Raw genomic sequence first — 21,985 nt, forward strand, 5'->3', positions numbered from 1 at the left:
GAAAGAAAGAGCATCTCCTGTTCTGTACAAGGCTTTGTTCTTGGTCTAATACATTTTTCATCTGCTGATCCAAGTATTTCTATATTAGCCACTCAGTGTGTTTTCATAGTTTGCCAAAGACGCCACTCTACCGTCTTAGATCGCCCCCTTTATTTTAATTTGTAACACGTTTTCTTATTAACCTCCTATGGATTACAATCCTCATAACCCAAACTGCATGATAATAAGCATATCATTTTCTAGACATGAGGGTTGTATCTGCAGTGAAAAAGAAGCTGTTTTACTTGGCAGAGTAGTTTTTTCAGGGTGTTGGTTGTGTCACAGACTTAAGTGGTGGAAGAACTTTCAGACGAGATGAAGTGTGTCTGATGTCCACATGGACTTCATATAAAGCATGTGATGTAATTCCGATTGGCTTTCTTCTTGCCATCACGGAGACAGACCTTCCCCCGGCCTCAGTTCTCATATATGTACGATTGCATCACTTTCCATTTTTATTGAGTTTATGGCTATAAAAGAAGCCAAAGGCATATTTTTATGGAAGAATATGATTTTTTACCCAGCAACTATATTCCCCTTAGAAAAGCCTTTTTCTGTTATTGTCTGCATAAAATATTTATTTAAAATTTACCTCATGGCAGTGATAGTCTGAAAGCTATTTAAAGCAACTGCCTATTTAATATTTATAGACTGAAATAGTTTTATCTTTATCAATCTATTTTTATTGAATAAAGTAGGCATATGAGAACCTGCCATCTTATTCCTTTCTATTAAATACCATTCCATTGATCGAGTTAATGTAATTCAAATTCCTTTTTCAATACCCAACTCCCACACTAGATTTCTACTCTGATATTTGTAGAAATTAGCACAAATCAGTTTTTTCACTATAAACATCATCTTTGCTTAGGCATGTAGAGTTGAAAATTTTTAAGCTTTATTTTCAGATGAATCAGTTTCATATGTGGAATCAACTATATACTATGCTGTCAGGTACAACAACATGTGATTTGGGGCCATACCCACCCCCCCCGCCCCCGAGAAGAGTACTGATCACAACAGATTTAATTTTCAAAAATAATTTTAGATAAGTCTAATCATGAGTATTCTTCTTTTTATTTATATTCTATTGTATGAGGGAGGGAGGGAGGAGGGGAGTCAGGGATGGACGGTGAGAGAGAGAAAGAGAGATTGAGAGTACTTCTTGTTCCAGATAAAAATAGTCAGACTAACAAATCATTAAATTACAACAATAATAATGTAGTTCATGGATTGTGTGTACCTGAGCAATGTTGCCACCTGCTCACACATACCGAGAGCATGTTGATAATCAGTCATGATTCTCTCCCAGTGAACTTTTAAGCATACTAAGAATCGTTCTCAAGACTATCTTCTGGCTAGCCACTACCAAATCTTTCTAGTAAATTGTATATCCTAAACACTTCTGAAGGTGGGAATCTCACTTAGATAGACAAAATGTGATATATTCATATGGCGACATATAATTCAACAATAAAAAGGAATGAAGTACTGATACCTGCTATAGCATGAGTGAACCTTGAAACACTGTGTAATGTGAAAGAAACCAGTCACAAAGTACATATATTGTATGATTCTATTTATATAAAATGCCCAGAATAGGCCTGACCATAGAGATAAAAAGTGGATTATTGGTTGCCTTGGGTTCAGGATAGAAGATGGGGAATGGAGAGTCATTTCTACTGGCTACAAGGTTTTATTTTGAGATGATAAAAATGTTATAAAATTTTACCGTGGTTGTGATTGCACAAACTGTGAATATACTAAACACCATCACTGTACTCTTTAGGTGAATTACATGGCATGTAAATTATATTCCAATAAAGCTATTAAAAATTCAGCTAATGAAAAAAAGGACCACTGCCTTTAAGGGAGTAAAATTGTAATGATAGCTTGACTTCTTATTAGCTTATGTTAGTCAGAAGATAGTGGAATAAAATCCTTATTGTGCTGAGAAAAAGTATCTCTGACCTTAGAAAATTACTTTTAATACGTAGCAACAATATTCAAGGAAAAAAAAAAGAATGAAATTTTTAGGCAAAAATTGAGTTTGCCACCAACGGAACTCCACTAAAGGAAATTTTAAATGATACTTTTCAGGCAAAAGGAGATTTCTTATGGAATATCTGAGAAGCAAGGATAAATAACAAATATATTGACAATGTAGGGGTAAATCTAAACAAGCATGAACTGTAAAATAATAATGATAAGTTAAAAACAAAAGAAGAAAGAACTAACGTACACGACAATAGTAATGTGTAGGTGAAGAGAGTGGTGACTGGATTTAAAGTATCTCAGGATCCTTATATTATTCAGAAAGAAGATAAACATATAAATTGAATTTAAACTTAGATAAGTTAAAAATCCAAGCGTGTTATAATTCCTAGGATAATCTAAAGATTAGAAATAAATACCATAAACAAATGAAATAAATATAAATAAAAGTACAACTTTGAAATTAGTAAAGGTAAAAAATAGAATGAGAAAAAAGTCATTCAAAATAAGAAAGAATAGAAATGGTAGTACATATAGAAAGCACAAGGTTAGATGGTCGAAATAAAATCACATATATCTGTAATGATAATAAACGCTCCATTTAAATTTATCAGACAGGATAAAAGAATATGGGTATATGCTATTTACAAGCGATATCTGCAACATAGATACATTAGAAATGAAAAAGACATGCTAGCCAAATATTAATCATAAGGAAGTTGTTGTAGACTTTAAGGCAAAGAAACCATTTTTAGAGCTAAAAAACTGGCAAAACTACATGGAAGAATTCATTATTTCACCATTAGAGTGAATATTTTTAACCCATCCTTAAATAATTAACATAAAGATGAAGCAGATTAAAAGATCAAAATAAGGAAGACTTAAACTACTCAATTAAAAGTGTTATCAAATGCCATGCACATATATAGAATATTACATCAAACAATAATTGGATACATTCTTTTCAAGCACACAGTATACAAAGTGCATTTATGATAACTGACCATATACTGTATCATAAAACAAGATACACCAAATTTCCAATGATTAGTATCAAACATGCCATGTTCTCTATTCACAAAGCAAGTAAGAAATAAAACCACAAAGATAACTAGGAAACATGCATGTATTTGGAGTTTAAGAAGCATACATCTAAATTATTCATGGGTTAAAGAATAATGGAGATTAGAAAATATTTAGGACTGAACAATAATATCAATACTACATATCAAACTAGTGGGACTGAGCTAAAATGATACAGGGAAATTTATAGTCTTCAGGCTTATTCCATATTGAAAGAAAAAAGGCTGAAAATTAGTGAGATAGGCATCTAATTTTATAAGTTAGGAAAAGAAAACATAAGAAATCCAAAAATGTAGGAGGAATGAAATAATTTAAAAGTAAGAGCAGAAACTAATGAAATAGAAAATAAAAATGTTGAATGATCAACACAGTCAAAATTGGCTCTTTGAGGCAGTTGAGATGACATGCCTCTCTGCTGAGATTCATCAAGAAAAATTCTTTATTTTTACTCCCTTTTTCTTGATTTCTATTAGGAATGAAAAAGAAGATATAATCATAGATGCCATAGATACAAAAGCTAAATGGTCTTATGAAAATTTCTTGCTGATAAAGGTGAAAATTTAGATGAAATTAAAAATTCCCGGGGAGAAAAAATCTTTAAAATTGGCTCTAATAATTAGAAATATTCCTATAATCAATAAAGATGGATGGAGTAAGTAATGGTCTTTGGAAAGAGAAAATACCAGCTCCAGATAATTTTGCTGGTTATGTCTAATGAATCTTGATGGGAAAAATTTCAATTTAATACAAATCATTTCAGAACACATTATAAAAAGGAACACTTCCTACTTAGAAGACTAAAACCTGACCAAGACAGCACAAGATAGGAAAATTACATACCAACCTTACCCATAAACATAGATAAAAGATCCTGACAAAATATTAGCAAGTTACATCCATTAAAATATAAAAAATATTATACATTATGACTAAGTGAAGTTTTTCATGCTAATGCAAGGAGAGGTTAATATTTTAAAAATCTATTGTGTAATTCATTACAATAACATTAAAAGTGAAAAATATGATAAATCATGAGATGCAGAACAATGTTTGATAATATTAAACATTCTATAATGATTAAAAAAGACCATTGCCAAAGTTGTAATAAAAGGGAACTTTCTGAAACCTAAGAGCACCTATAAAAAGCTAAAGCAGATATCTAACTTAATGATGGAACACTGCAATTCTTCCCCTTAAGACCAGGAATAAAAAGAAGGAGCCACCATTTCTAGCAGGCCTGCTATGTGGCTATACCAGCCACATGTGCTTTCTTACAGCACATGTTGGAGGATAACTGGATTTTTAATATGTTGGCTGGCTTCCAGCAGGAAGCTGAAACTGACATTCTTTCTACAGGCTGGGGTCAGAACAGGAATACTTGACACTTTTGCTGCATTCAGCTTGCAGAAGCAAGTCACAGTCCAGCCCAGATTCAAGAGGAGGGTAAATAGACTTTACCTCTAGTTATGAGGAGCAGCATGTGTGTACAGGTAGGAAGAAACTGATGACAGATAACTTTGAAGATCATCTGCCACAGCTCCTATCAGACTGGCTAGTGATAAAAGATATTGGCAAAATGTAGAGTGGTTAGCACACTTGCACAGTGCTTAACACTATGAACATTAATATAACTGCTTTGGAAAATATTTTTGTCTTATCTAGTGAAGTTAAATATGTGCATACTATGTGGTCCAGCAATTTAACTCCTAGATTATTTTTGCTATGTGTACCAGGTGATGTGTATAAGAAGGTTCAGAATAGCACTTTCTGTAATAGCAAAAAAACCTGGAAACAAATTCAAATGTCTATGAACAGCAGAATGGACAAATAAATTGTAGTTAAGTCTTAACAATGGAATACTGTTCTTCAATAAAAATAAATTGCACATACAATAATATGATATAATATTCAAGACAAAATTATGTAGAAAAAAGTAGAGTGCTAAAAAAACATACATAGCACGAATACAAACCTAAATAGTATTCAAAACTAAATAGTATATTTATAGATGCAAAATTAAGTATGTTATTTACAGATGTAAAAATATATGGTAAGACTAAAAGACAAGCAAAAAAATGACAAGCACAAAATTTAGAGTGATAATTATTTCTGAAGGGGGAAAGAAAAATGGGTTGGAATAGGTAATTCTAATGATCTTTTTTGGCGAATTGGGTGATGGATATTTCTTGTATTTTTAAAAATACTTTATGTGTATTTATATTATTTTATGTTTTCTCAGTATTTAATATAAGTCAAAACAAAACCCTCAATGCTTACTTTTTGAGGGAGTGAATATTCTCTTTTGTTAAATGATGCCCTGTGGAATAGCATAGAAGGTCCAGGTTATGTCGTGAGTTAACTACCTTTATTAGCTCTCTATTGGATCTTCTAAGGACCATGGCGAATAGACGTTTTGATTTCATGGATGAATAGTAGGTTTGACCAGGAGGCCTTTATTCTACTGTGAACCTTTGTTTTCAGTGGGGTGGAAGGTGGAAGGCAATCGGCTGACCGCACCTTTCCTGTTTTCTATACTCTAGGCCACTTTTACAGAGCCTCCCCAGAAACCAAAGACTGTATGACTCCCAGGGCCATTTTTTTAAGTAAACTCAGCTTGCCTTGTTGGAATAACGATCATTGGCTGTTGAAAATTAAGAGAAATCAGTAGTTCCCAAATGTAGAGAGTAGGAGCTGCAGCTTCTGATTTCTTACAATTTTGCTGTTTTACAGATTGATCAGCTGAAACAGGAACTTTCAAAGAAGGAGTCAGAACTTCTTGCCTTACAAACAAAGCTTGAAACCCTTAGCAATCAAAATTCAGATTGCAAGCAACACATTGAAGTGCTTAAAGAGTCGCTTACTGCCAAAGAACAGAGGGCTGCCATCCTTCAGACCGAGGTAAGGAACTGTCTCAGGATTCCGTGCAGCAGATGTTGAGTTGATAAAAAATGTCCTACCTGAATCGCTTTCTTTAGAAGATACCTTATCCAAACCCTTGGGGCCAGATGTATTTTGGATATCATATATTTGGGGGATTTTGGAAAGGTAAGACCCATTGCATGTATCATGGATCGTATAACACTCCCAGTGGGGTTGCAGCAATACCCAATAAGCAAACACATGGATATTTCTGTAGAAAAAAAAAAATCACACTAAAGTAGGATAAAGACTATCTAGTTAACCTCTTGTCAGCTTGTGTCAGGTTGTACCACTAAAGGACTTTATTTCATACTTGGGAATTTTTTTTTTTTTCATTATTCAGAGCTTTTTGGATGTGGGAGGCACAGATAAATAATCGGGTCTTGAATAGTTTTAGTTTTATCGAAAATCATGTAAAAAGTCAGAATGTCATCTACCTTTCTTTGCTGTGTATCTGTATAGTTCTACCTCCTGGCACCCATAGTTCTAAAGGTTTCTTACTTCCTGAGGAGTATCCTCAATTTTCAAGATTCTTTTGCCCATTGAAGAAAGTTGGTATTCTGTGAGTTTTTAAAAGGAAATGTTGGTTTGTTATTTCTTATTCATACTTAGAAGAAAAACAAATATATGTTACTGTTTTATTTCTTGGCTTTTCTTCATTGGATTATATTTTTGCGCCTGCTAAAGAATACAAAACACAAGCTAGTTATTGCATTAATAAAATAGTTGACAGAAAATAAATTATTACATGTGGACAATAGTAAAGAATGTGGTGAATCTCTGATTTTTGTGTTGAGGTAGTATGTTATGTGGATCACTTTAGGAGAAAGCAGTCTAATTGAGATGCATGTTCCCTTTTGTGCTTTTGAGCCATGTCTTTGCATGTATATATTTTTGGGTCTGTGGAGAGATTTGGATTTTCCTTAGGAGTTAATGGGGCCAATCAATAAATAAGTCTGTACCCTCAGCCGAGGTGCTGGACAGTGTCCACAGGGGAAAAGAAACAAATTCCAGAATGAATAAGTCTTGGTATGGACCTGACTCAGCCCCTATGCACTTGACATTGGCTAGTAGGCAGCTATTTGATTCAAATCAAAGCAATCATTTTGGCCTCAATGATTTAGATATTCACATTTAAGAAATATAAATTTCAGTCATGTATAGTTCCATTGTGAATGTGGAAGTATGAATATTTTTTAAGGTAAAATTTAAATTGTGCCATAAATGAAGGTAGCTTGTATCTCCTTTAGGAGGCAGCAGAAAATAGTGACTAAAACTGTGCTATATAATACCCTAGCCACTAGCCACATGCGTCTATTCAAATTTAAATTAATTAAAATTCAGTAAAATTTAAAAAGTAGTTCCTTAGTCACACTAGCCACATATTAAGTATTTAATGGTCACATGTGGCTAGTGACTGCTGTATTGGATAGCACAGCTATAGAACATTTCCACCATTTGGCACTTGTCTAGAATAGGGGTTGAAAACTCTGACTCGTGGGACAAATCCTGCCCTCTGCTTGTTTTTGTAAATAAAGTTTTATTAGAACACATTCATATTCATTTATTACAGTTGCCTTTGACTGCTTTCCTGCTATAACAGCAGAATTTGTAGCAATGGAGACTGTATGGCCCACAAAACTGGTAATATTTACTCTTAGGTCATTACAGAAAAAGTTTGCTAACTCATGGCATTGTGATTTTGTTGGAAAAGGGTTGAGTGGGAATCGGAATATGTCTAGCTTGACCTCTCTCTAACAGTCTTACTCTGAAGTGGGCCAGATAGTTTGCTGACCCTTGTTCCAGAGTATAGGTTTTTTTCCACATTGGTTATTCACAAAGCAACTGATTATACTCACAGTTGTCTTAAGATGGCAGTCATGCCAACATTACTAATAAAGTTAGTGTGATTGTGCTGCTGTGTAGTGGGCAGGAGGAAATTTAGGAAGCAAGGTAGTTTATTGAGGTTTTGCCCAAATAGGCAGTCAGGCTTCTTGATGGATCCTCTCTAAAAGGAAAGAATGAGAAAAGTCAACTTGGAAAGGCCTTATTTCCTTTCTCTCACTACCTTGCACTAATGAATACTGTGTTCCCCAGCTCGTTCCCTTTTCTTATTCTCTCCTCTGTGTTTTACCTCTCTTGAATTAATGAATTCCAAATTAGACCTATGTATGTTTCATGAAAAAGATAGTGATGACATTATGTGGATAGCTTCTATCTCATGTTCAATAATTAAAATGATCTAATAAAGAGGTGGTGCTTTGAAGTAGAAAAAATTATTCTACATCTGCAGAGAAAGCGAGGTGATGTTTTAGTCTGCTGCTTTGAAGTTGGGAGTGTGAGATTAATAATTTTATCAGCTAGAAACATCCGAAGAATTTTCTTTTGCCTTTTTTCTTCTTTTAAGATCTTTGTGAATGAAAATAGAGAAAGAAGCTACCCAGTGATGTCCATGTCTTAGAGGAAGCAGTTTAGGTTAAAATTCGCTCTAATCTTAGCAAAGAATTTTTGACAACAGGATAAAATACATTGAAGTGATTTTCACAGTTCTTGGAGAAACAGAGGGAAATAAGAGTTTTCCTACCTTAGTGGGTGAGTGAATATTCAGTAGGTGAGATATGTTATATTTCATTATGCCCCATGACAAAAGACTTGAGTTTAAATTTATATGAAAGATATGGCGCTCATCCTTAGAGGTGGTTAACTGTGATAACTCCTTCCAATTTGATTACTGAGTCAGTCCTGATAGATTTTGTCAAAGCAGAAGAGGGCTTTCAAAGCAGAAATGGAAGAACCTTGCTGGTTTCTCTGGAAAAATTGTGCCATCAACTGGCTTTGGCTTCTCTTTTAGAATATGGTATAGATGACAGAGGCCACTGGCTTTACAGTTCATCTGTGTAAGGAAGATTTTTGCTACCAAAGAATTTGCATTTGGAAGGTGGTAGAATGAAGAGTGGGACAAGGGGTGGGAGGCAAGTTGTCTGGGTTTGTGGCTATGTGGCTTGGCTTGGTTTGTTTTAACTTGTACAGATGCCCAGATGCTCTTTGACATGTGTGCAATAAATCAATAGAATAATAGTTATACTCAGAGGGATACACCACATAGATCTTAACATAAGTTTTTACTTTTTAAAATAGCTTCAAAGGACCCCAAGGCCAATTTTTTTATTTTGTTACTTCTCTTGATGTTTTTTATGTGCCAGCTTATCCCCATCCACCAACACATTAATTATGTGGCAGTAGAGATAATAAATTGGCTCTCTTTAGCACCTTGATTTTTCTGGATTTCAACAAATAATTACAAAATATCCAGAAATTAGGAAGAAGATAGGCCTAGCTATTATTTTATGATCTGAAGTAAAATGTAAGAAGAACACAGCATTTAGAAGAGGAAGATGTGTAGACATACTTCAGCCTCCCTATTGAATAACTATGACATGAATAAGACTTGAATTTCTCTGAGCCTCCATGTCTTGATCAATAAAATGGCATTGTGCCAGCCTGACGCATCTATGTGAAAAGTTCTTTAACTCTCGTAAAGGGTTTTAGCTCTAAATTCTGTTGATTATCATCATTGCTGTTATTATTATTTCTATTGTATATCAGGGATGTTTGGGGAATACTCTGCCTCACTTCTTGTCATCCATTCTCCATGTCCTACCTTTGTGGGTCTCCTTTGAATTTTTGGTTGTCTACATTTACTGAGCTCAAATTTTTATATTTCAGTCGAGTCATTTATGTCTCAGAATTATACAGAGAAATGAAGATACTGTGAAAGTACCATTTATTTTGTTCTATCCCGAAATTAAGAGAGATCCTTCTATTTTCTGGCAAGTACACTTTCTGCCAGTCCAGTATGGTTTCCAAACAGCCAGACGTGACAACTATTTTGCATGTTTTCTGGAAGGTATATTATATGACAGTTATATATAATGCTTGCTGTTATACTCATTTTTATTTCAAATGGGTCAGAGTAAACTTGTCTAAGGGTAAACACTTTTAATTAACAAAGAATGTAGGGTTTTGTGTTCATGAAGGCCAGGAACAACAATTGTTGGTTAGGTTAGTGGCAGTTCCATAGAATGGTCCATTACATTTTTAATGTAATCAATGTAGAAGACAATATCTTGCAATTTATAGGCTTGTTCCCAGAAAAATTTACTTCAGCACGTACACACTCATATTTACATGTAATAATGTAAATAGTTTCATGCAGTTTACAGATGCCCTGAAGCATTTCCAAAAGTTTCACATGAAAGATTCCTGCCCTATAAATTTCATGCATTTTTTTTCATTCAACACATATTTTCTGAATGATTACTATGTGCTTGATATAGTTCCTGCTCTCATCCAGCCAAAATTCTATTGGGTATATGGATATATGATACAGAATTGATTTATAGCACCATAAACACTCAGCAATTTCATTATCACTAGTTACTAATAATTCCACACAAAATCTTAATTTTATGTCATCTTCCTTCTGTTGTTTAAAAACACAATCAAAAGAAGGACAGAAGATAAGAAATAAATGTTTAGCTCCTTTGCAAACTAAGGTATGCAAACTGTATGAAATGTCCATTTATATCTCTTATAATGGAAGGCTAATATTACTAAGGTGATTACTCTGATAATGTTAAGATTTTGTCCACACTCAAGCAGGTTGGCTCTTTTTGAAAGAGGGAATGCTATTTAGGGGGTTACAGATACTCTGCTGGCTTGATTATTTCAGGAGTTACCTCATCTACTTAGAGATACTTCAGTTGACTGTTCTTCAGACAGACTCTTCTCTCGACTTGTCTGAATGAGTGAGGTATATTATTGGATAATATTTTATTGAGCATCTATGATGTGCAAGGTGGTGGATAAGATGGGACCCATAATCTCAGGAACTATTGGTCTTGGACTTTTTAATTTAATTTTATTGCCCAAATGTCTAGTGAGTATCTTGTGGCTACTGAGTTCCAGGAACTGTAGCTAAGTGTTTTCAATGTAATACTTTATTTTAAACTTGAATAATAACTTATGAAGTTGGTATTATGACCTCTTTTTTAAGATGAGAAAATGGAAGTTCAGAGAGGATGTGTAACTTGTTCGAGGTTACACAGTAGTGAGTGATAGGGCCTGCGTTCCCAAACTCTGAACTCTTAACCAGAAATCTAGTGCTTTCCACGAGTCCCAGTGAATCAAGGGCTTCCTTTGTGTCAAGGAGATAACATACATTATCACATTTAATTTTCATGGCAAAGTCTATAGCAAGTTTTATAATTCTGTCTTAACAGGTGAGTTCATGGGGGTATTTCAAGAATACTTACTGGCTACGAAGAGGATAAGAATGAGTAACTATGAGACCTAAATCCTCATAGTAACAATATGGTTTTAATAACAGTAGCACTGTGACCATAATATTGGAGGGTATTGCCCATTTTCTAAAGAGGGTAACATTTTGCAGAAGTCTAGAATCCTACTTTATTAGAATAATTCATTGTATAATATTTAGTTTTTATTTCTTTAAAAATGTTTATGATTATATATACACATATATTCATACATGCATGCACAGTTTACAAAAAGTAAAAGGAAGGGAAAACTGTTTTTACTGTGCTTTCTCTGTGTTGGAGACTCAGGTGATCTTTAAATTATCTATGGTACACATATTATACATTTGTAATGTAAAAAGTTAAATGCATTTTTTTAACAGAAATGGTGATGAACATTTTTTCAGGGAGGTTGTACAAGGTGCTTGTGGAGGAGGAGGTTTTCTGAGCCCATGGCAGCAATATTTGGTCTCTGAGTCACAGATGATTCAGTGTGATAACAACCAGAAAGCAGACTTGGGCTGTCAGTTTTCAAGATGAATCATAAAAACCAAACTTTTGACAATGAAAATGTTGTTGGTACATGGAGAATATAACAAGTTTTATGGGTCCTTGTTTCTTGGTTTATTCCCATTAAGATAAGCCTTCTGCCCCAGGTGAGGCTAGGACTCTTGGGTATAAAGGTCACCATGAAAAGGAGTTAGGAATGCTTTGTGGCCTCTCAGGACTATGAGACTAGATGCATTCACACAGGGCTTTGCAAACTATTCCAGATACTTAAGGAACTTTCTCCTGAATTCACATATTTTGACAATAAAGTTTTTTAAATGGATGGAAATAATATTTGCCACAATATATAAGGTGGGATTTACAAGGAGTGCTGTTTTACTTTTAAACAAAAATTTCAGTTTTCAGTTTTACCTCCTGCCATAGTCCTCTTTAATCACCTTAGCAATTCAAGAATAACATGTGAAAATAGTCAACAATGTTGTAAAAAATATGTAATGGGGAAAAGGGATACCTGATTTAGTGGAGTGACCACTTCGTGAGTTATATAGATCTCTAATCACTTATGTTGTACAACCGAAATGGATATATTATTGTATGCCAACTATAATTGAAGAAAAAGTCATTGAATTGTACAATGTAAATATGAGCAACTAATTGTCTATTATACTTCAGTAAAGCTGGGGGAAAAGAATAATATGTGAAATGTGTTTTCTGAGACAGACTTTTGTTTAATGCCCTTCATAATCACATTTAAAAATGAGGTGCTTTTTAAAAAAGTTGATTGCGTATGACAAAACCAACTTTTAAGACTGTCAAATTATCCAGTGCTGAACTAGGGTGCATTGTCTCACTTTCAAGACCTGCAAAAAATTTCTTTAACAAATTAAGGGACTTGGTGAAAAAAGCATGCAAAACAAAATCCTAGTGTCACTTGCATTTTCCCATTCTAATCCAGTCATTGGCTTCACATTTTTAAATGTTTTTATTTGACTGAGAAAGGCATCATTTGAAATTTTTATTGATAACACTCTTAACTGCAAGAAAAAGACATAAACCTGAAAAGCTGTAACTATCATGGTGGCCACAATTGGGAGGTCTGCAAAATGGTTTATTACCGGTAGAAAAAAAAATGTTAGGAACCACAGTCGTTATAGGGGTCACCACCTCTGCTATGTGCATTTTATTTTTTTCCCTTTTCATTTTGAGGGTCTGTATGATGGCAGTGCGAAACTACACACTTTCCCCTCCCCTAATGTCTGTGGGCTTTGTTTTGATTCTCTCTTTATTAATGATGTGAAAAATTTGAGGTCACATAAAAATGAGCCAGGGTCAGGCTTCGTGGGTCCCAGAATGCTGAAAATGTTCTTCTATCTAGCTAGTGAAGACATTGTTTAAAGGGGCCACATTTTACTTCCTGAAATTTTTAGCTGTTCTGTAGGTTTAGATATCTTGGTGAACTTTGCAAGGCAGCCCTATCCTCTTGCTTTCTTAAGGTAAAACATGAAGACTTGTGGAGGAATAAAAATGTGGTATGTTTGTTGCCTGCAGTTCCATGGCAGTTTTTTGCCTACTAAACGATGATGCAGGTAGCTACAGACATTATTTTGTTTTATAGGTCAAGAGTCTGATACTTTTGTTGTTGTTATTGTTGTTCAGGCCTTCAGAGAATGCCTTATTTAACACCTTTTTAGTATAAAATTGATTTTACTTCATAAACACAGGTGTTCAGTTAGAATCTTAATGAACTGTGAAACAGTTAGATGTCTAAAAGGAAATTCTATAAATTGTGAACATAGCTCTGTCAGCACACTAAATGGATTAGGAAAATTCATTGTCTGCCTTGTAACCGAACACCAACGTGATACGTGGACATGAATTAGTCCTGAAAAGCCAATAAAACGGAGGAAAAAAGTTGAGCGGGTTGCCCTTCCTCCCTACCACAAATAAATGCTAGTGCTGAAGGACTCGGAAATCAGAATGGCTATTCAGAAGACGGCCAAGAAGGAATACATATGAGCAGACAACACAGAATTTATAGAGTAAAACCACAAACACCTTATTTTCCATTGTACTAAAATAATGATATTTTACAGTACTCGTTTTGTATGTAACTCTGCTTTCAATTTTATATTGTTACTGCAGCTCAGATCTCATTATAAGTGTTCCAATAAAAATCCTTTTTTAATCAAAAACTTTCTAATTCTTAGCCATTGTTAACTTATTTTGAGCAACTTATTTTTCTAGTGAAACAGAAGAATTTGCCTCCCCCCCTTTTTTTTTTAGCTCCTCCTTGTGATGTTATTTGACTTGTGTGGCTAAAATGTAATTAAGATAACTGAATCATTTTAATTTATACATTAAATCCTATCATAATCTGCATCCATTGTTTTGGGGTATAAAGATGGAGTCAGAGCCCTTTATATTCTTTGAAGGAAAGGAAATAGATCATTAATACTTTGGTTTTACTTTAGCTTGAAAAAGGCATTGTTTATAGTGTATTAAGCTGCAACTGTAAGTGACAATATCACATTAGCCAATTGTCTGTGAGAAAGTACATGTCTACTGGTAAGGGTTACTAGTGAATGATTTGCAGGAAAAAAAGAATGTATTTCTGCCCTATCTGTGGGAAACTGAATCGCCACTTTAAAAAGGAGATGACAGAATTTAGAAGGAGGGAAAGCCAACAAAACTCTCACTGACCTCCAAGCTCACATTCTTTCTTTTCTTTTCTTTTTTTTTTGGTATGAATTTTATGGAAAACAGAATTTATTAAGTACTTCCATTCATTTTTTTCCCTTCTGGGGGGCACCATTTGGAAATAACCAGTTTACATTGTGATTATGTTCTCCTGACATTGGATCCACGTTTGTAACACTTGTCTCCAATTCCTTTGGAAAAAGGCTAACATTTGCTGTGGTTGGGTTTCTTTATGTGTATATTTACAAACCAAACCAAAATCTAAAGAGTGCAGTTAAATTGTAGGGCTTCTGCAAGAATCTTTTACCCATTTTCATTGAACTTTATTGTTTTTTAAAATTAAATACAGATATTTATTCCATATAGGCATATATTTTCCTTCTCATTAAAAAAAAAATGCACCTTGAGGTAATAAATTGTGTTGATGAAGATTATTTTAATCCTAGGAGTTTGTTTTTATTGCAAGTATTTCAATATTGAAGTGTATGAAATTTATTTTCTTGCATTATTTTTTAATGTTTTATTTATAAATGTAGGTGATTTTATATTTTCCTATGATTATAATAGAATTATGCTTGGCCTCTAAAATGCTGCTTGGCAGTTGTTAATTTGAAACTGGACAGATCGTTAAGTTGTGTCACTACTATCTGGCCAAATGTGAAGGAAAAGAGAAGATCGAACTCCTCATTTACTGAGTGTGAGACCTTAGCCTAGTGCTAGCAAAACTAGGTGTCAGAAAGGTCAGCTGTCTCTTTAGCAATGACCACCTTTGACAGTTATTCTGGGAGCAGTACAGGAAGAAGGGAAATGCGTGACCAGGATAGCTGCTTGGGACTGCCAGAGATCTAAACCTTAGCATTTGTCAACTCTTCAACCTCATTCCCATCCAAAACCAAGAGTATATTTGCGGAAAGATGTACATGAATTTTAAAGATTTAATTTGGAAAAATTTAATCATATTTGCACTTTTGTTTGTGTGTGCGTGTGTGTGTGCTTGTGTGTGTGTAAGAGAGACAGAACACTAAGATATGAAAATTAAGTATACAGTATAATTTTGATAACCTTTTTTGTTAGATGTCAGTAGATTATTTATAAAATATCTGCTGTGTGTTAGGCATGGTGCTAGGTGCCAGGAATACAAAAATTAACAAGAGATAAATGTTGCCAACATTATCAATAATATGATTATTGAAAGAAGTTTAAAAATTGTTTGTAGTTCTTTTTTGTCTTTGAGTATCTACTAGGATTGATTCATGGAAGATTCAATCTAGTGGACTGTTGGTTGCTTGAAAGACAACCCCATAAAGACCTTGGCTGTATAATAGGCCTCTGAGTAAGCCTATGAAAGTACCTAACCGAGAGAACTTGTTCTAATGCTTGGAGCTCTTTTCATTTACAAATCTTAAAATTTTCAAGAGTCACTTTCTTGGATGAAATCTCTAATATAGGTTGTATAGGACACAAAAATATAATCTCATTTCTCAGAGACATTGTGGCTTTGCTGGGTTTTCATTAATGTGCTGTACTTGAGTATTTATTTTAACCCTTTATTAACCTAATATTTATGTAGAAAGAAAACATCACAATATAAGCTTCTTAAAGAAAGTGATCCATTGGCTTTTTCACTTGGGTATATGAGCTCTGAGGGCAGTGCCTAGCACAGTATAGGAACTCCAAAATATTTGTTGGATCTGTTCTTTGATTAATTGACTGATTTATTTAAATTTTTACTTTTTTTCAATTAGAGTTGACGTTCTCGTTGGATCTGTTGTTGCTCTCCTGTGTCATTGGAAGTGTAGTGAGAGAATTAGATGAGATATCACATCATGATAGGTATGGAAATATCCTGTCTTAGGTTATGTGTTAATGCTGCTATTAGGAAAAAAACTCCTCTATCAGTTATGTATGGGGAAAACTTTCCTAGCCGTGAATCAACATCTGGTAGCAATAACATATGAGACTGATAAATTCGATGCCATAAAATAAAGAATTTTTGCATGGCAAAAATCGTAGTAGAGTAAAAGACAAATAACTAGGATGATATGCTTACACATTATGCTGCAAATAAAAGGTTCATATCCCCAATATATAAAGTTTTTAACCAAAGGGCCAACAGCTCTATAGAATAATGGGCCTGATATATAGATTGTATTCAGAAAAATAAATGTAAAGGTGCTTAATTTATGACGCTCAACCTGACACATGGTTAGAAAAATGAATATTAAAACTATATCGAAAAATAATTTTCACTTATTAGATTGGCAAAAATACAAAGATTTGAAATATATTCTATTTATTGGTAAGACTGTGGGGAAAACTAGCCCTCTCATAATATTGTTGGTCGGAATGCAAAATGGTATATCTGCTTTCAGAGGGGAAACATCTAGCAAGTTATACATGTTTACCTTTGATTTGACAATCTCAATTTCTATTCTAGGAATAGATCCCAAGGATACACTGGCAAAAATACAAGATATACAAAACTGTTCAATTTAACACTATCTATAATAGTAAAAGACTGGAAACAACAAAGATGTTTACCAGAAGGGAGCTGGTTGAATAAATCACTGTGATGCATAAAATGGATTAGTATGTAGCTGTGTAAAAGATGAAGAATATCTCTATGTACTGATATGGAATGACCTCTAGGCTATATTGTTAAGTGAAAAAAAAAAGTAGTGAAAGTGTATAGGTATGCTACTGTTTACCTAAGAGATTTAGGGAATGCAAATATTTAAATGTACACACACACACACACACACACACACACACACACACACTCTGCCTAGAACATCTTGTCATGCCAGAAAGCCCGGAAGCTATCAAAGACTGATAGGGCATATCAAAAGGACTCAGGAGCAAATAAAAAAAATGTGCCCACTGGACAAAGAATTTAAACATCAGTTAACACATAAAATATGCTTAAGTCCATGAGGTCAGAGTGACAACTAAAAAACCCCAAAACCTATTTTGTAGATTTTAGAGAACCAACAAATGTTTTAAAATGGTAAACAAAGAGGAAGAAATGAGCACTCATTTTAACTCTTTTATATCAATGGTATTTCAGGGTAGTCAAAGAGTTGACCAAGAGAACAATCTCTTCATAGAAGTATTCTAGCTAACAAATGAAGAAAGAATGTATGCTAGACCATCACTATTTTGCAACTTCTAATGATTTAATGGATCCGGGGATTGAGCTTTAATGGATGTCACATCAAATATTACATGCCTCTTGATAGACATATGTTTTATTGCCAGTGAAGCAGTCTTGCCAGAAAAATCAGATGACAAAGAGGAAATACAGATGACAAAGAGGAAATTGGCAAACAACTGCAAGGGATACACTGAGCAAGCTCTCCACCAGGAGAAACTCTTATAGGACAGATGATTCTGTGTTTTTACTTGTTTATTTTTAAACAACAAAAGTTTTCAAGGAAAAAGAGATAGGGAAACTGAAAGTTAAAGAGCTTAAGAGACGTATTAACCAATCATAGTGTATGAACCTTATTTGATCCTGGTTCATATGAGCAAAATGGTAAAATTGTGAGCCAACTGGAGAAATTTTAAGGTTGAACCTATCATAGTAAAGAATCATTGGTAAATTTTTCTAAGTGATGATGGATTTTTTTCTTTAAAAAGTCCTTTTAAAAATACTAAAATATAGATGAAATGATATAATATCTGGAATTTGATTTAAAATAATTAAGAGGTTGGAGGATGGTTGGAAGAAACAAGTAGCTATGAATGGATACTTGTTGAAGTGAGAAATGGGTACATGGTGATTCATTATATATTTTCTGTACTTTTATAGGTATTTGATATTTACACAAGAGAACATTAAAAACAAAAAAAGATAAATGAGTCAGCATAGGCTCTTTGAATTTCATTCCTAATGACATGGATATGTCACGGGATGCCTCTCACCTACTTTGGGAATTTATGTCCTCATTTATACATGTGCTGTTGCTGCTAAATTATTCTAATCTTGACAGTGACCCTGAAGATGATTTCAGACCTTTTATTGAATCACAAGTACATTTTCAGAAGGAAAAGTCCTGTTTTAACTTCTTGTGGTTTTTTCTAAATCTTTTCTTTTTATAATGGGGGTAATTTGGATATAAATGACCTAGAAGAAAACACTAGGAAGTCTGATAGGGAAGCTGAATCATTGGACTTTTTATGTTGGAGCTTTTGGAAATCTTTTTTCAATCTAGCCAGTCACTGCAAGACTTTGCAGCTGGCTGATGTCAGGGACCTGCTGATGACTCACTCCATTTAGGCAGGGTCGATCCTCGATAACTTGCCTGGAAATGGCTTTGGCTGCCAGGCACAGACCATGGCCACATGATTTTTGCCTGACATCATTTCTTTTATCCACACTGGTATCAGTCATAGGAGGATCTAATTTCTATTTTTCTCTCAGTATAGAAATTTAGAAAACTCTATTTTGCCTGCTTGGATTCCTCTGTTAACCTTATAATTTGAGTGTTTTCTGATTAATAAAACATAAGTCTGACTCAGGGAGTCCTAAATGTTTTATGCTAAATATTTTAGAAAGAGAAAGTATGTAAAAGATGAAGTACAAGTATTAAAACATCATTTTTTTTCTTTCTCCATGCTGATTTTTTTGAAGCCTCTTAAATACTACAAAAGGTGAAGCATATTCATATGGACTTGTTAGAGTACGCCAGTGTTTGTTTTGTAAATTGAGTTTATCTAAATCCCTGTCTAGAAATAAGCCAGTTTTCTCTAGTCTTTCTCTAGAAAGTGAATTTCAAAGTAATACCACATGTTGGATGAAATACAATAGAGTTAAGATCATTTTCAAGATATCTGAATGTACTGGAGAGTGGGTTTGCAAATGTAAAAAAGAAACGAATGCTCATTAATTTACATGAGATCGGAGAGAGAATTAAGACATGGGTGATTTGAAAATATTTCTTTGTTCAGATATAGATCTTGTGTAGATTACTTCCTGGCAAGCTCATTTTCAATTCTTTCTTTGCTTTGGACATATTTCTTGTCTTCATTTCTCCACATCTTTAGGTCCTGGTAGACACTAATTTCTGCTCACAATTGCAAAATGACCTGGCTTTGATCACTTTCTGCTGTCTCAGCACAGTACATACCATTGAGTTTCTAGATTTGTTCTCTAACTTGACTGCAAGTAACTTGAGGATAGAGCTATCTTGTCTTATATTTTTTCCTACTTCTGCAGTGTCTAGTGTTGCTTAGTTTACTCTCTTTAGCTACTGTAGGTGTGGGTATATATCAAAGAATCTTTACAACTTTTGGGAATGTTTCAGATCCCAGGAAGATGTCACATTGACTGATCACTATGGGAAAGTGAACGTAGTATTGCACTTATTTTCATTTTTATAATACTTTGCTATAATGTCAGTCTTTTAGAGATAAATTATCACACAAAACTTATCCTGGGCATTGTTCTATCTACAAGCCAAAATTTGTAATTCAAGTTAGGAATATTTATAAAGCTCATAGTTCTTATTTTTTTTGCAAACTGATCCTTCATGGTGATGTTTAACATAATTGAAATACTTTTCCCTTAAGTACTTGAATTGGAAAAATCAGTAGAATGAAGCTACTAATAGCATTAACGTAGTTTGACACATTTTGCCAACAGGAAGTCTTACATATCATTAACTGACACAGTAGTAGCCTATCATGTGTATTAAACATTTACCAGGTGCCAAGCCCATTTGTGATGTTAAATAATTCTCATATCAACCCTATGAGGGTGGTGCTACCTGATTCTGATGAAATTTCTTATTTTACAAAACTTTTATATGTGCAGTGAAATAGTTAAAATGCATTTTTATTTATTTTTAAATTATAAAGTAATGCAAAAATATATTTGTATTGTTAATTTTTTAAAATTTTTATTTTTTATTTTTTCAATTATAGTTGACATACAATATTATATTAGTTTCAGGTGTACAACACAGTGATTAGACATTTGTATAATTTATGAAGTGATGTATTGTTAATTTAAAAGAAAACTTAAAAATTATTTTAAAATGCAGAATAAATTCCTCTTCTGTCTTTCTGAACACACTGAAATTGTGTCCTTCCCCAGGGGTAACCATTCTTTTGGGGTTGTATCCTTTCATATTTTCTATGTAGTTACACACTTACCAGATGTACACATATTATTGTGGGGATTTTTCAAACATAAATGAGATCATATTGAATATGGAAAACTTCCTTTTCTCACTGTTTCTTAAAGATCCTTTTATGTCAGTACACACAGATGTGCTTTACTGTCAACAGCTGCCCATTGCTCCACTCACCATGCTTTAGTCAGTCATCCTCCTGTAGATGAACAGTTAGGTTGTTGCAATGTTTCTGCTATTACAGACTTTATTTTAAGAGCTGGGCTATGTTACTACATGACCTTTCACCTATTTGGGCAAAACCAGAGTAGTCTTGGTGAAGTCCTTTGTCATTTGGCAGCTGTGTAGTGTATCTCAGCCTTGGGGTTGTGCTGAGCTACAGGCAGAGTCCATGGAGCTTGTGCGGATTACAAGTCAGGCACATGTGGCAGCAATTTTCCTTGTTTTCTGTTACTCCAGGGAAGAATTAGAACTGCTAGGCAGGGTGAGCCTTGAATGTTGCAGTCTCTAGAAAAACTCAAAGTAAACTATCCTGTTTATATTACACCTAGTAAATGAAAATGTTAACTTTGCTAAAATAATATTCTAAATATTCTTCTAAAAATAATAATTCTTTTAATCTTTTAATGAGAATTTCTGAATTAAATATAAGAGTTTTAATTAAACATGCAAAGGATAAACAGTATCTTCAAAGTTCAGCCTTAAAAAGTACTATTTCTTGAGAAGGAAAAATATTTAACTGCACTGAATGCCTGGATGTTTGACTTTTGAAAGTTCTGTTTTTGAAAATTAAGAGAAAACTCTAACTTAAGTCATAAAGGCACTTATAATTTGTATGCTTTCTGTAGATAGGTTCACAGAAAGCCTGGATATCTTTGATGTAATACACCTTTGTTTTAGAGAAAGCCATTGTACTTACTGAAAATCAGTGAGTGTTTTAATTGTTATACTATATACTTTGCTAATAACTCTCAAAAGTAAAGACATTAAGACTTAATGCAAATGGTTAACTTTTTTATGACTGTTTCAAGGAAACAGGAGGGCTAGAAAAGAGCAACTTGTATGTGCTACCAACTTTACAAACCTTGTTTTTAAACTGTTATCACAGTTCTGCAAAAATAGATGATGCTAACGCATTTTACAGGTGAGAAAACTGAGGCCTAGGGAGGTAAATATCCCAAAGACATGTAGCTAAATGTGGTAGTGCAGGATTTTAACCTCGGGCTGGCCTGTCTTCAGTGCTCTTTCAGCTATGTGATTCTGGGGTCGTTTTTGTTTGTTTTCCTTTTC

General features: G+C 33.9%; 1 protein-coding gene across 12 annotated transcripts in view; it reads left to right on the plus strand.

Annotated features, from left to right (window-relative positions):
• The window catches only part of ERC2 (ELKS/RAB6-interacting/CAST family member 2), an 890,290-nt gene that overhangs the window by 286,041 nt on the left and 582,264 nt on the right, over nt 1-21,985 (plus strand). For all 12 annotated transcript variants that reach the window (XR_003047987.1, XR_003047989.1, XR_003047988.1 and 9 more), the window contains exon 6: nt 5,848-6,015. Coding sequence is in view for 9 of the 12 variants with exons in the window: in XM_025050722.1 (XP_024906490.1) it covers nt 5,848-6,015 (168 nt within the window). In the remaining 3 variants the exon portion in view is untranslated. The remainder of the gene's footprint in view (nt 1-5,847; nt 6,016-21,985) is intronic.

Source organism: Pteropus alecto, unplaced genomic scaffold, assembly GCF_000325575.1.
Source record: "Pteropus alecto unplaced genomic scaffold, ASM32557v1 scaffold75, whole genome shotgun sequence".
Classification (NCBI taxonomy): domain Eukaryota; kingdom Metazoa; phylum Chordata; class Mammalia; order Chiroptera; family Pteropodidae; genus Pteropus; species Pteropus alecto.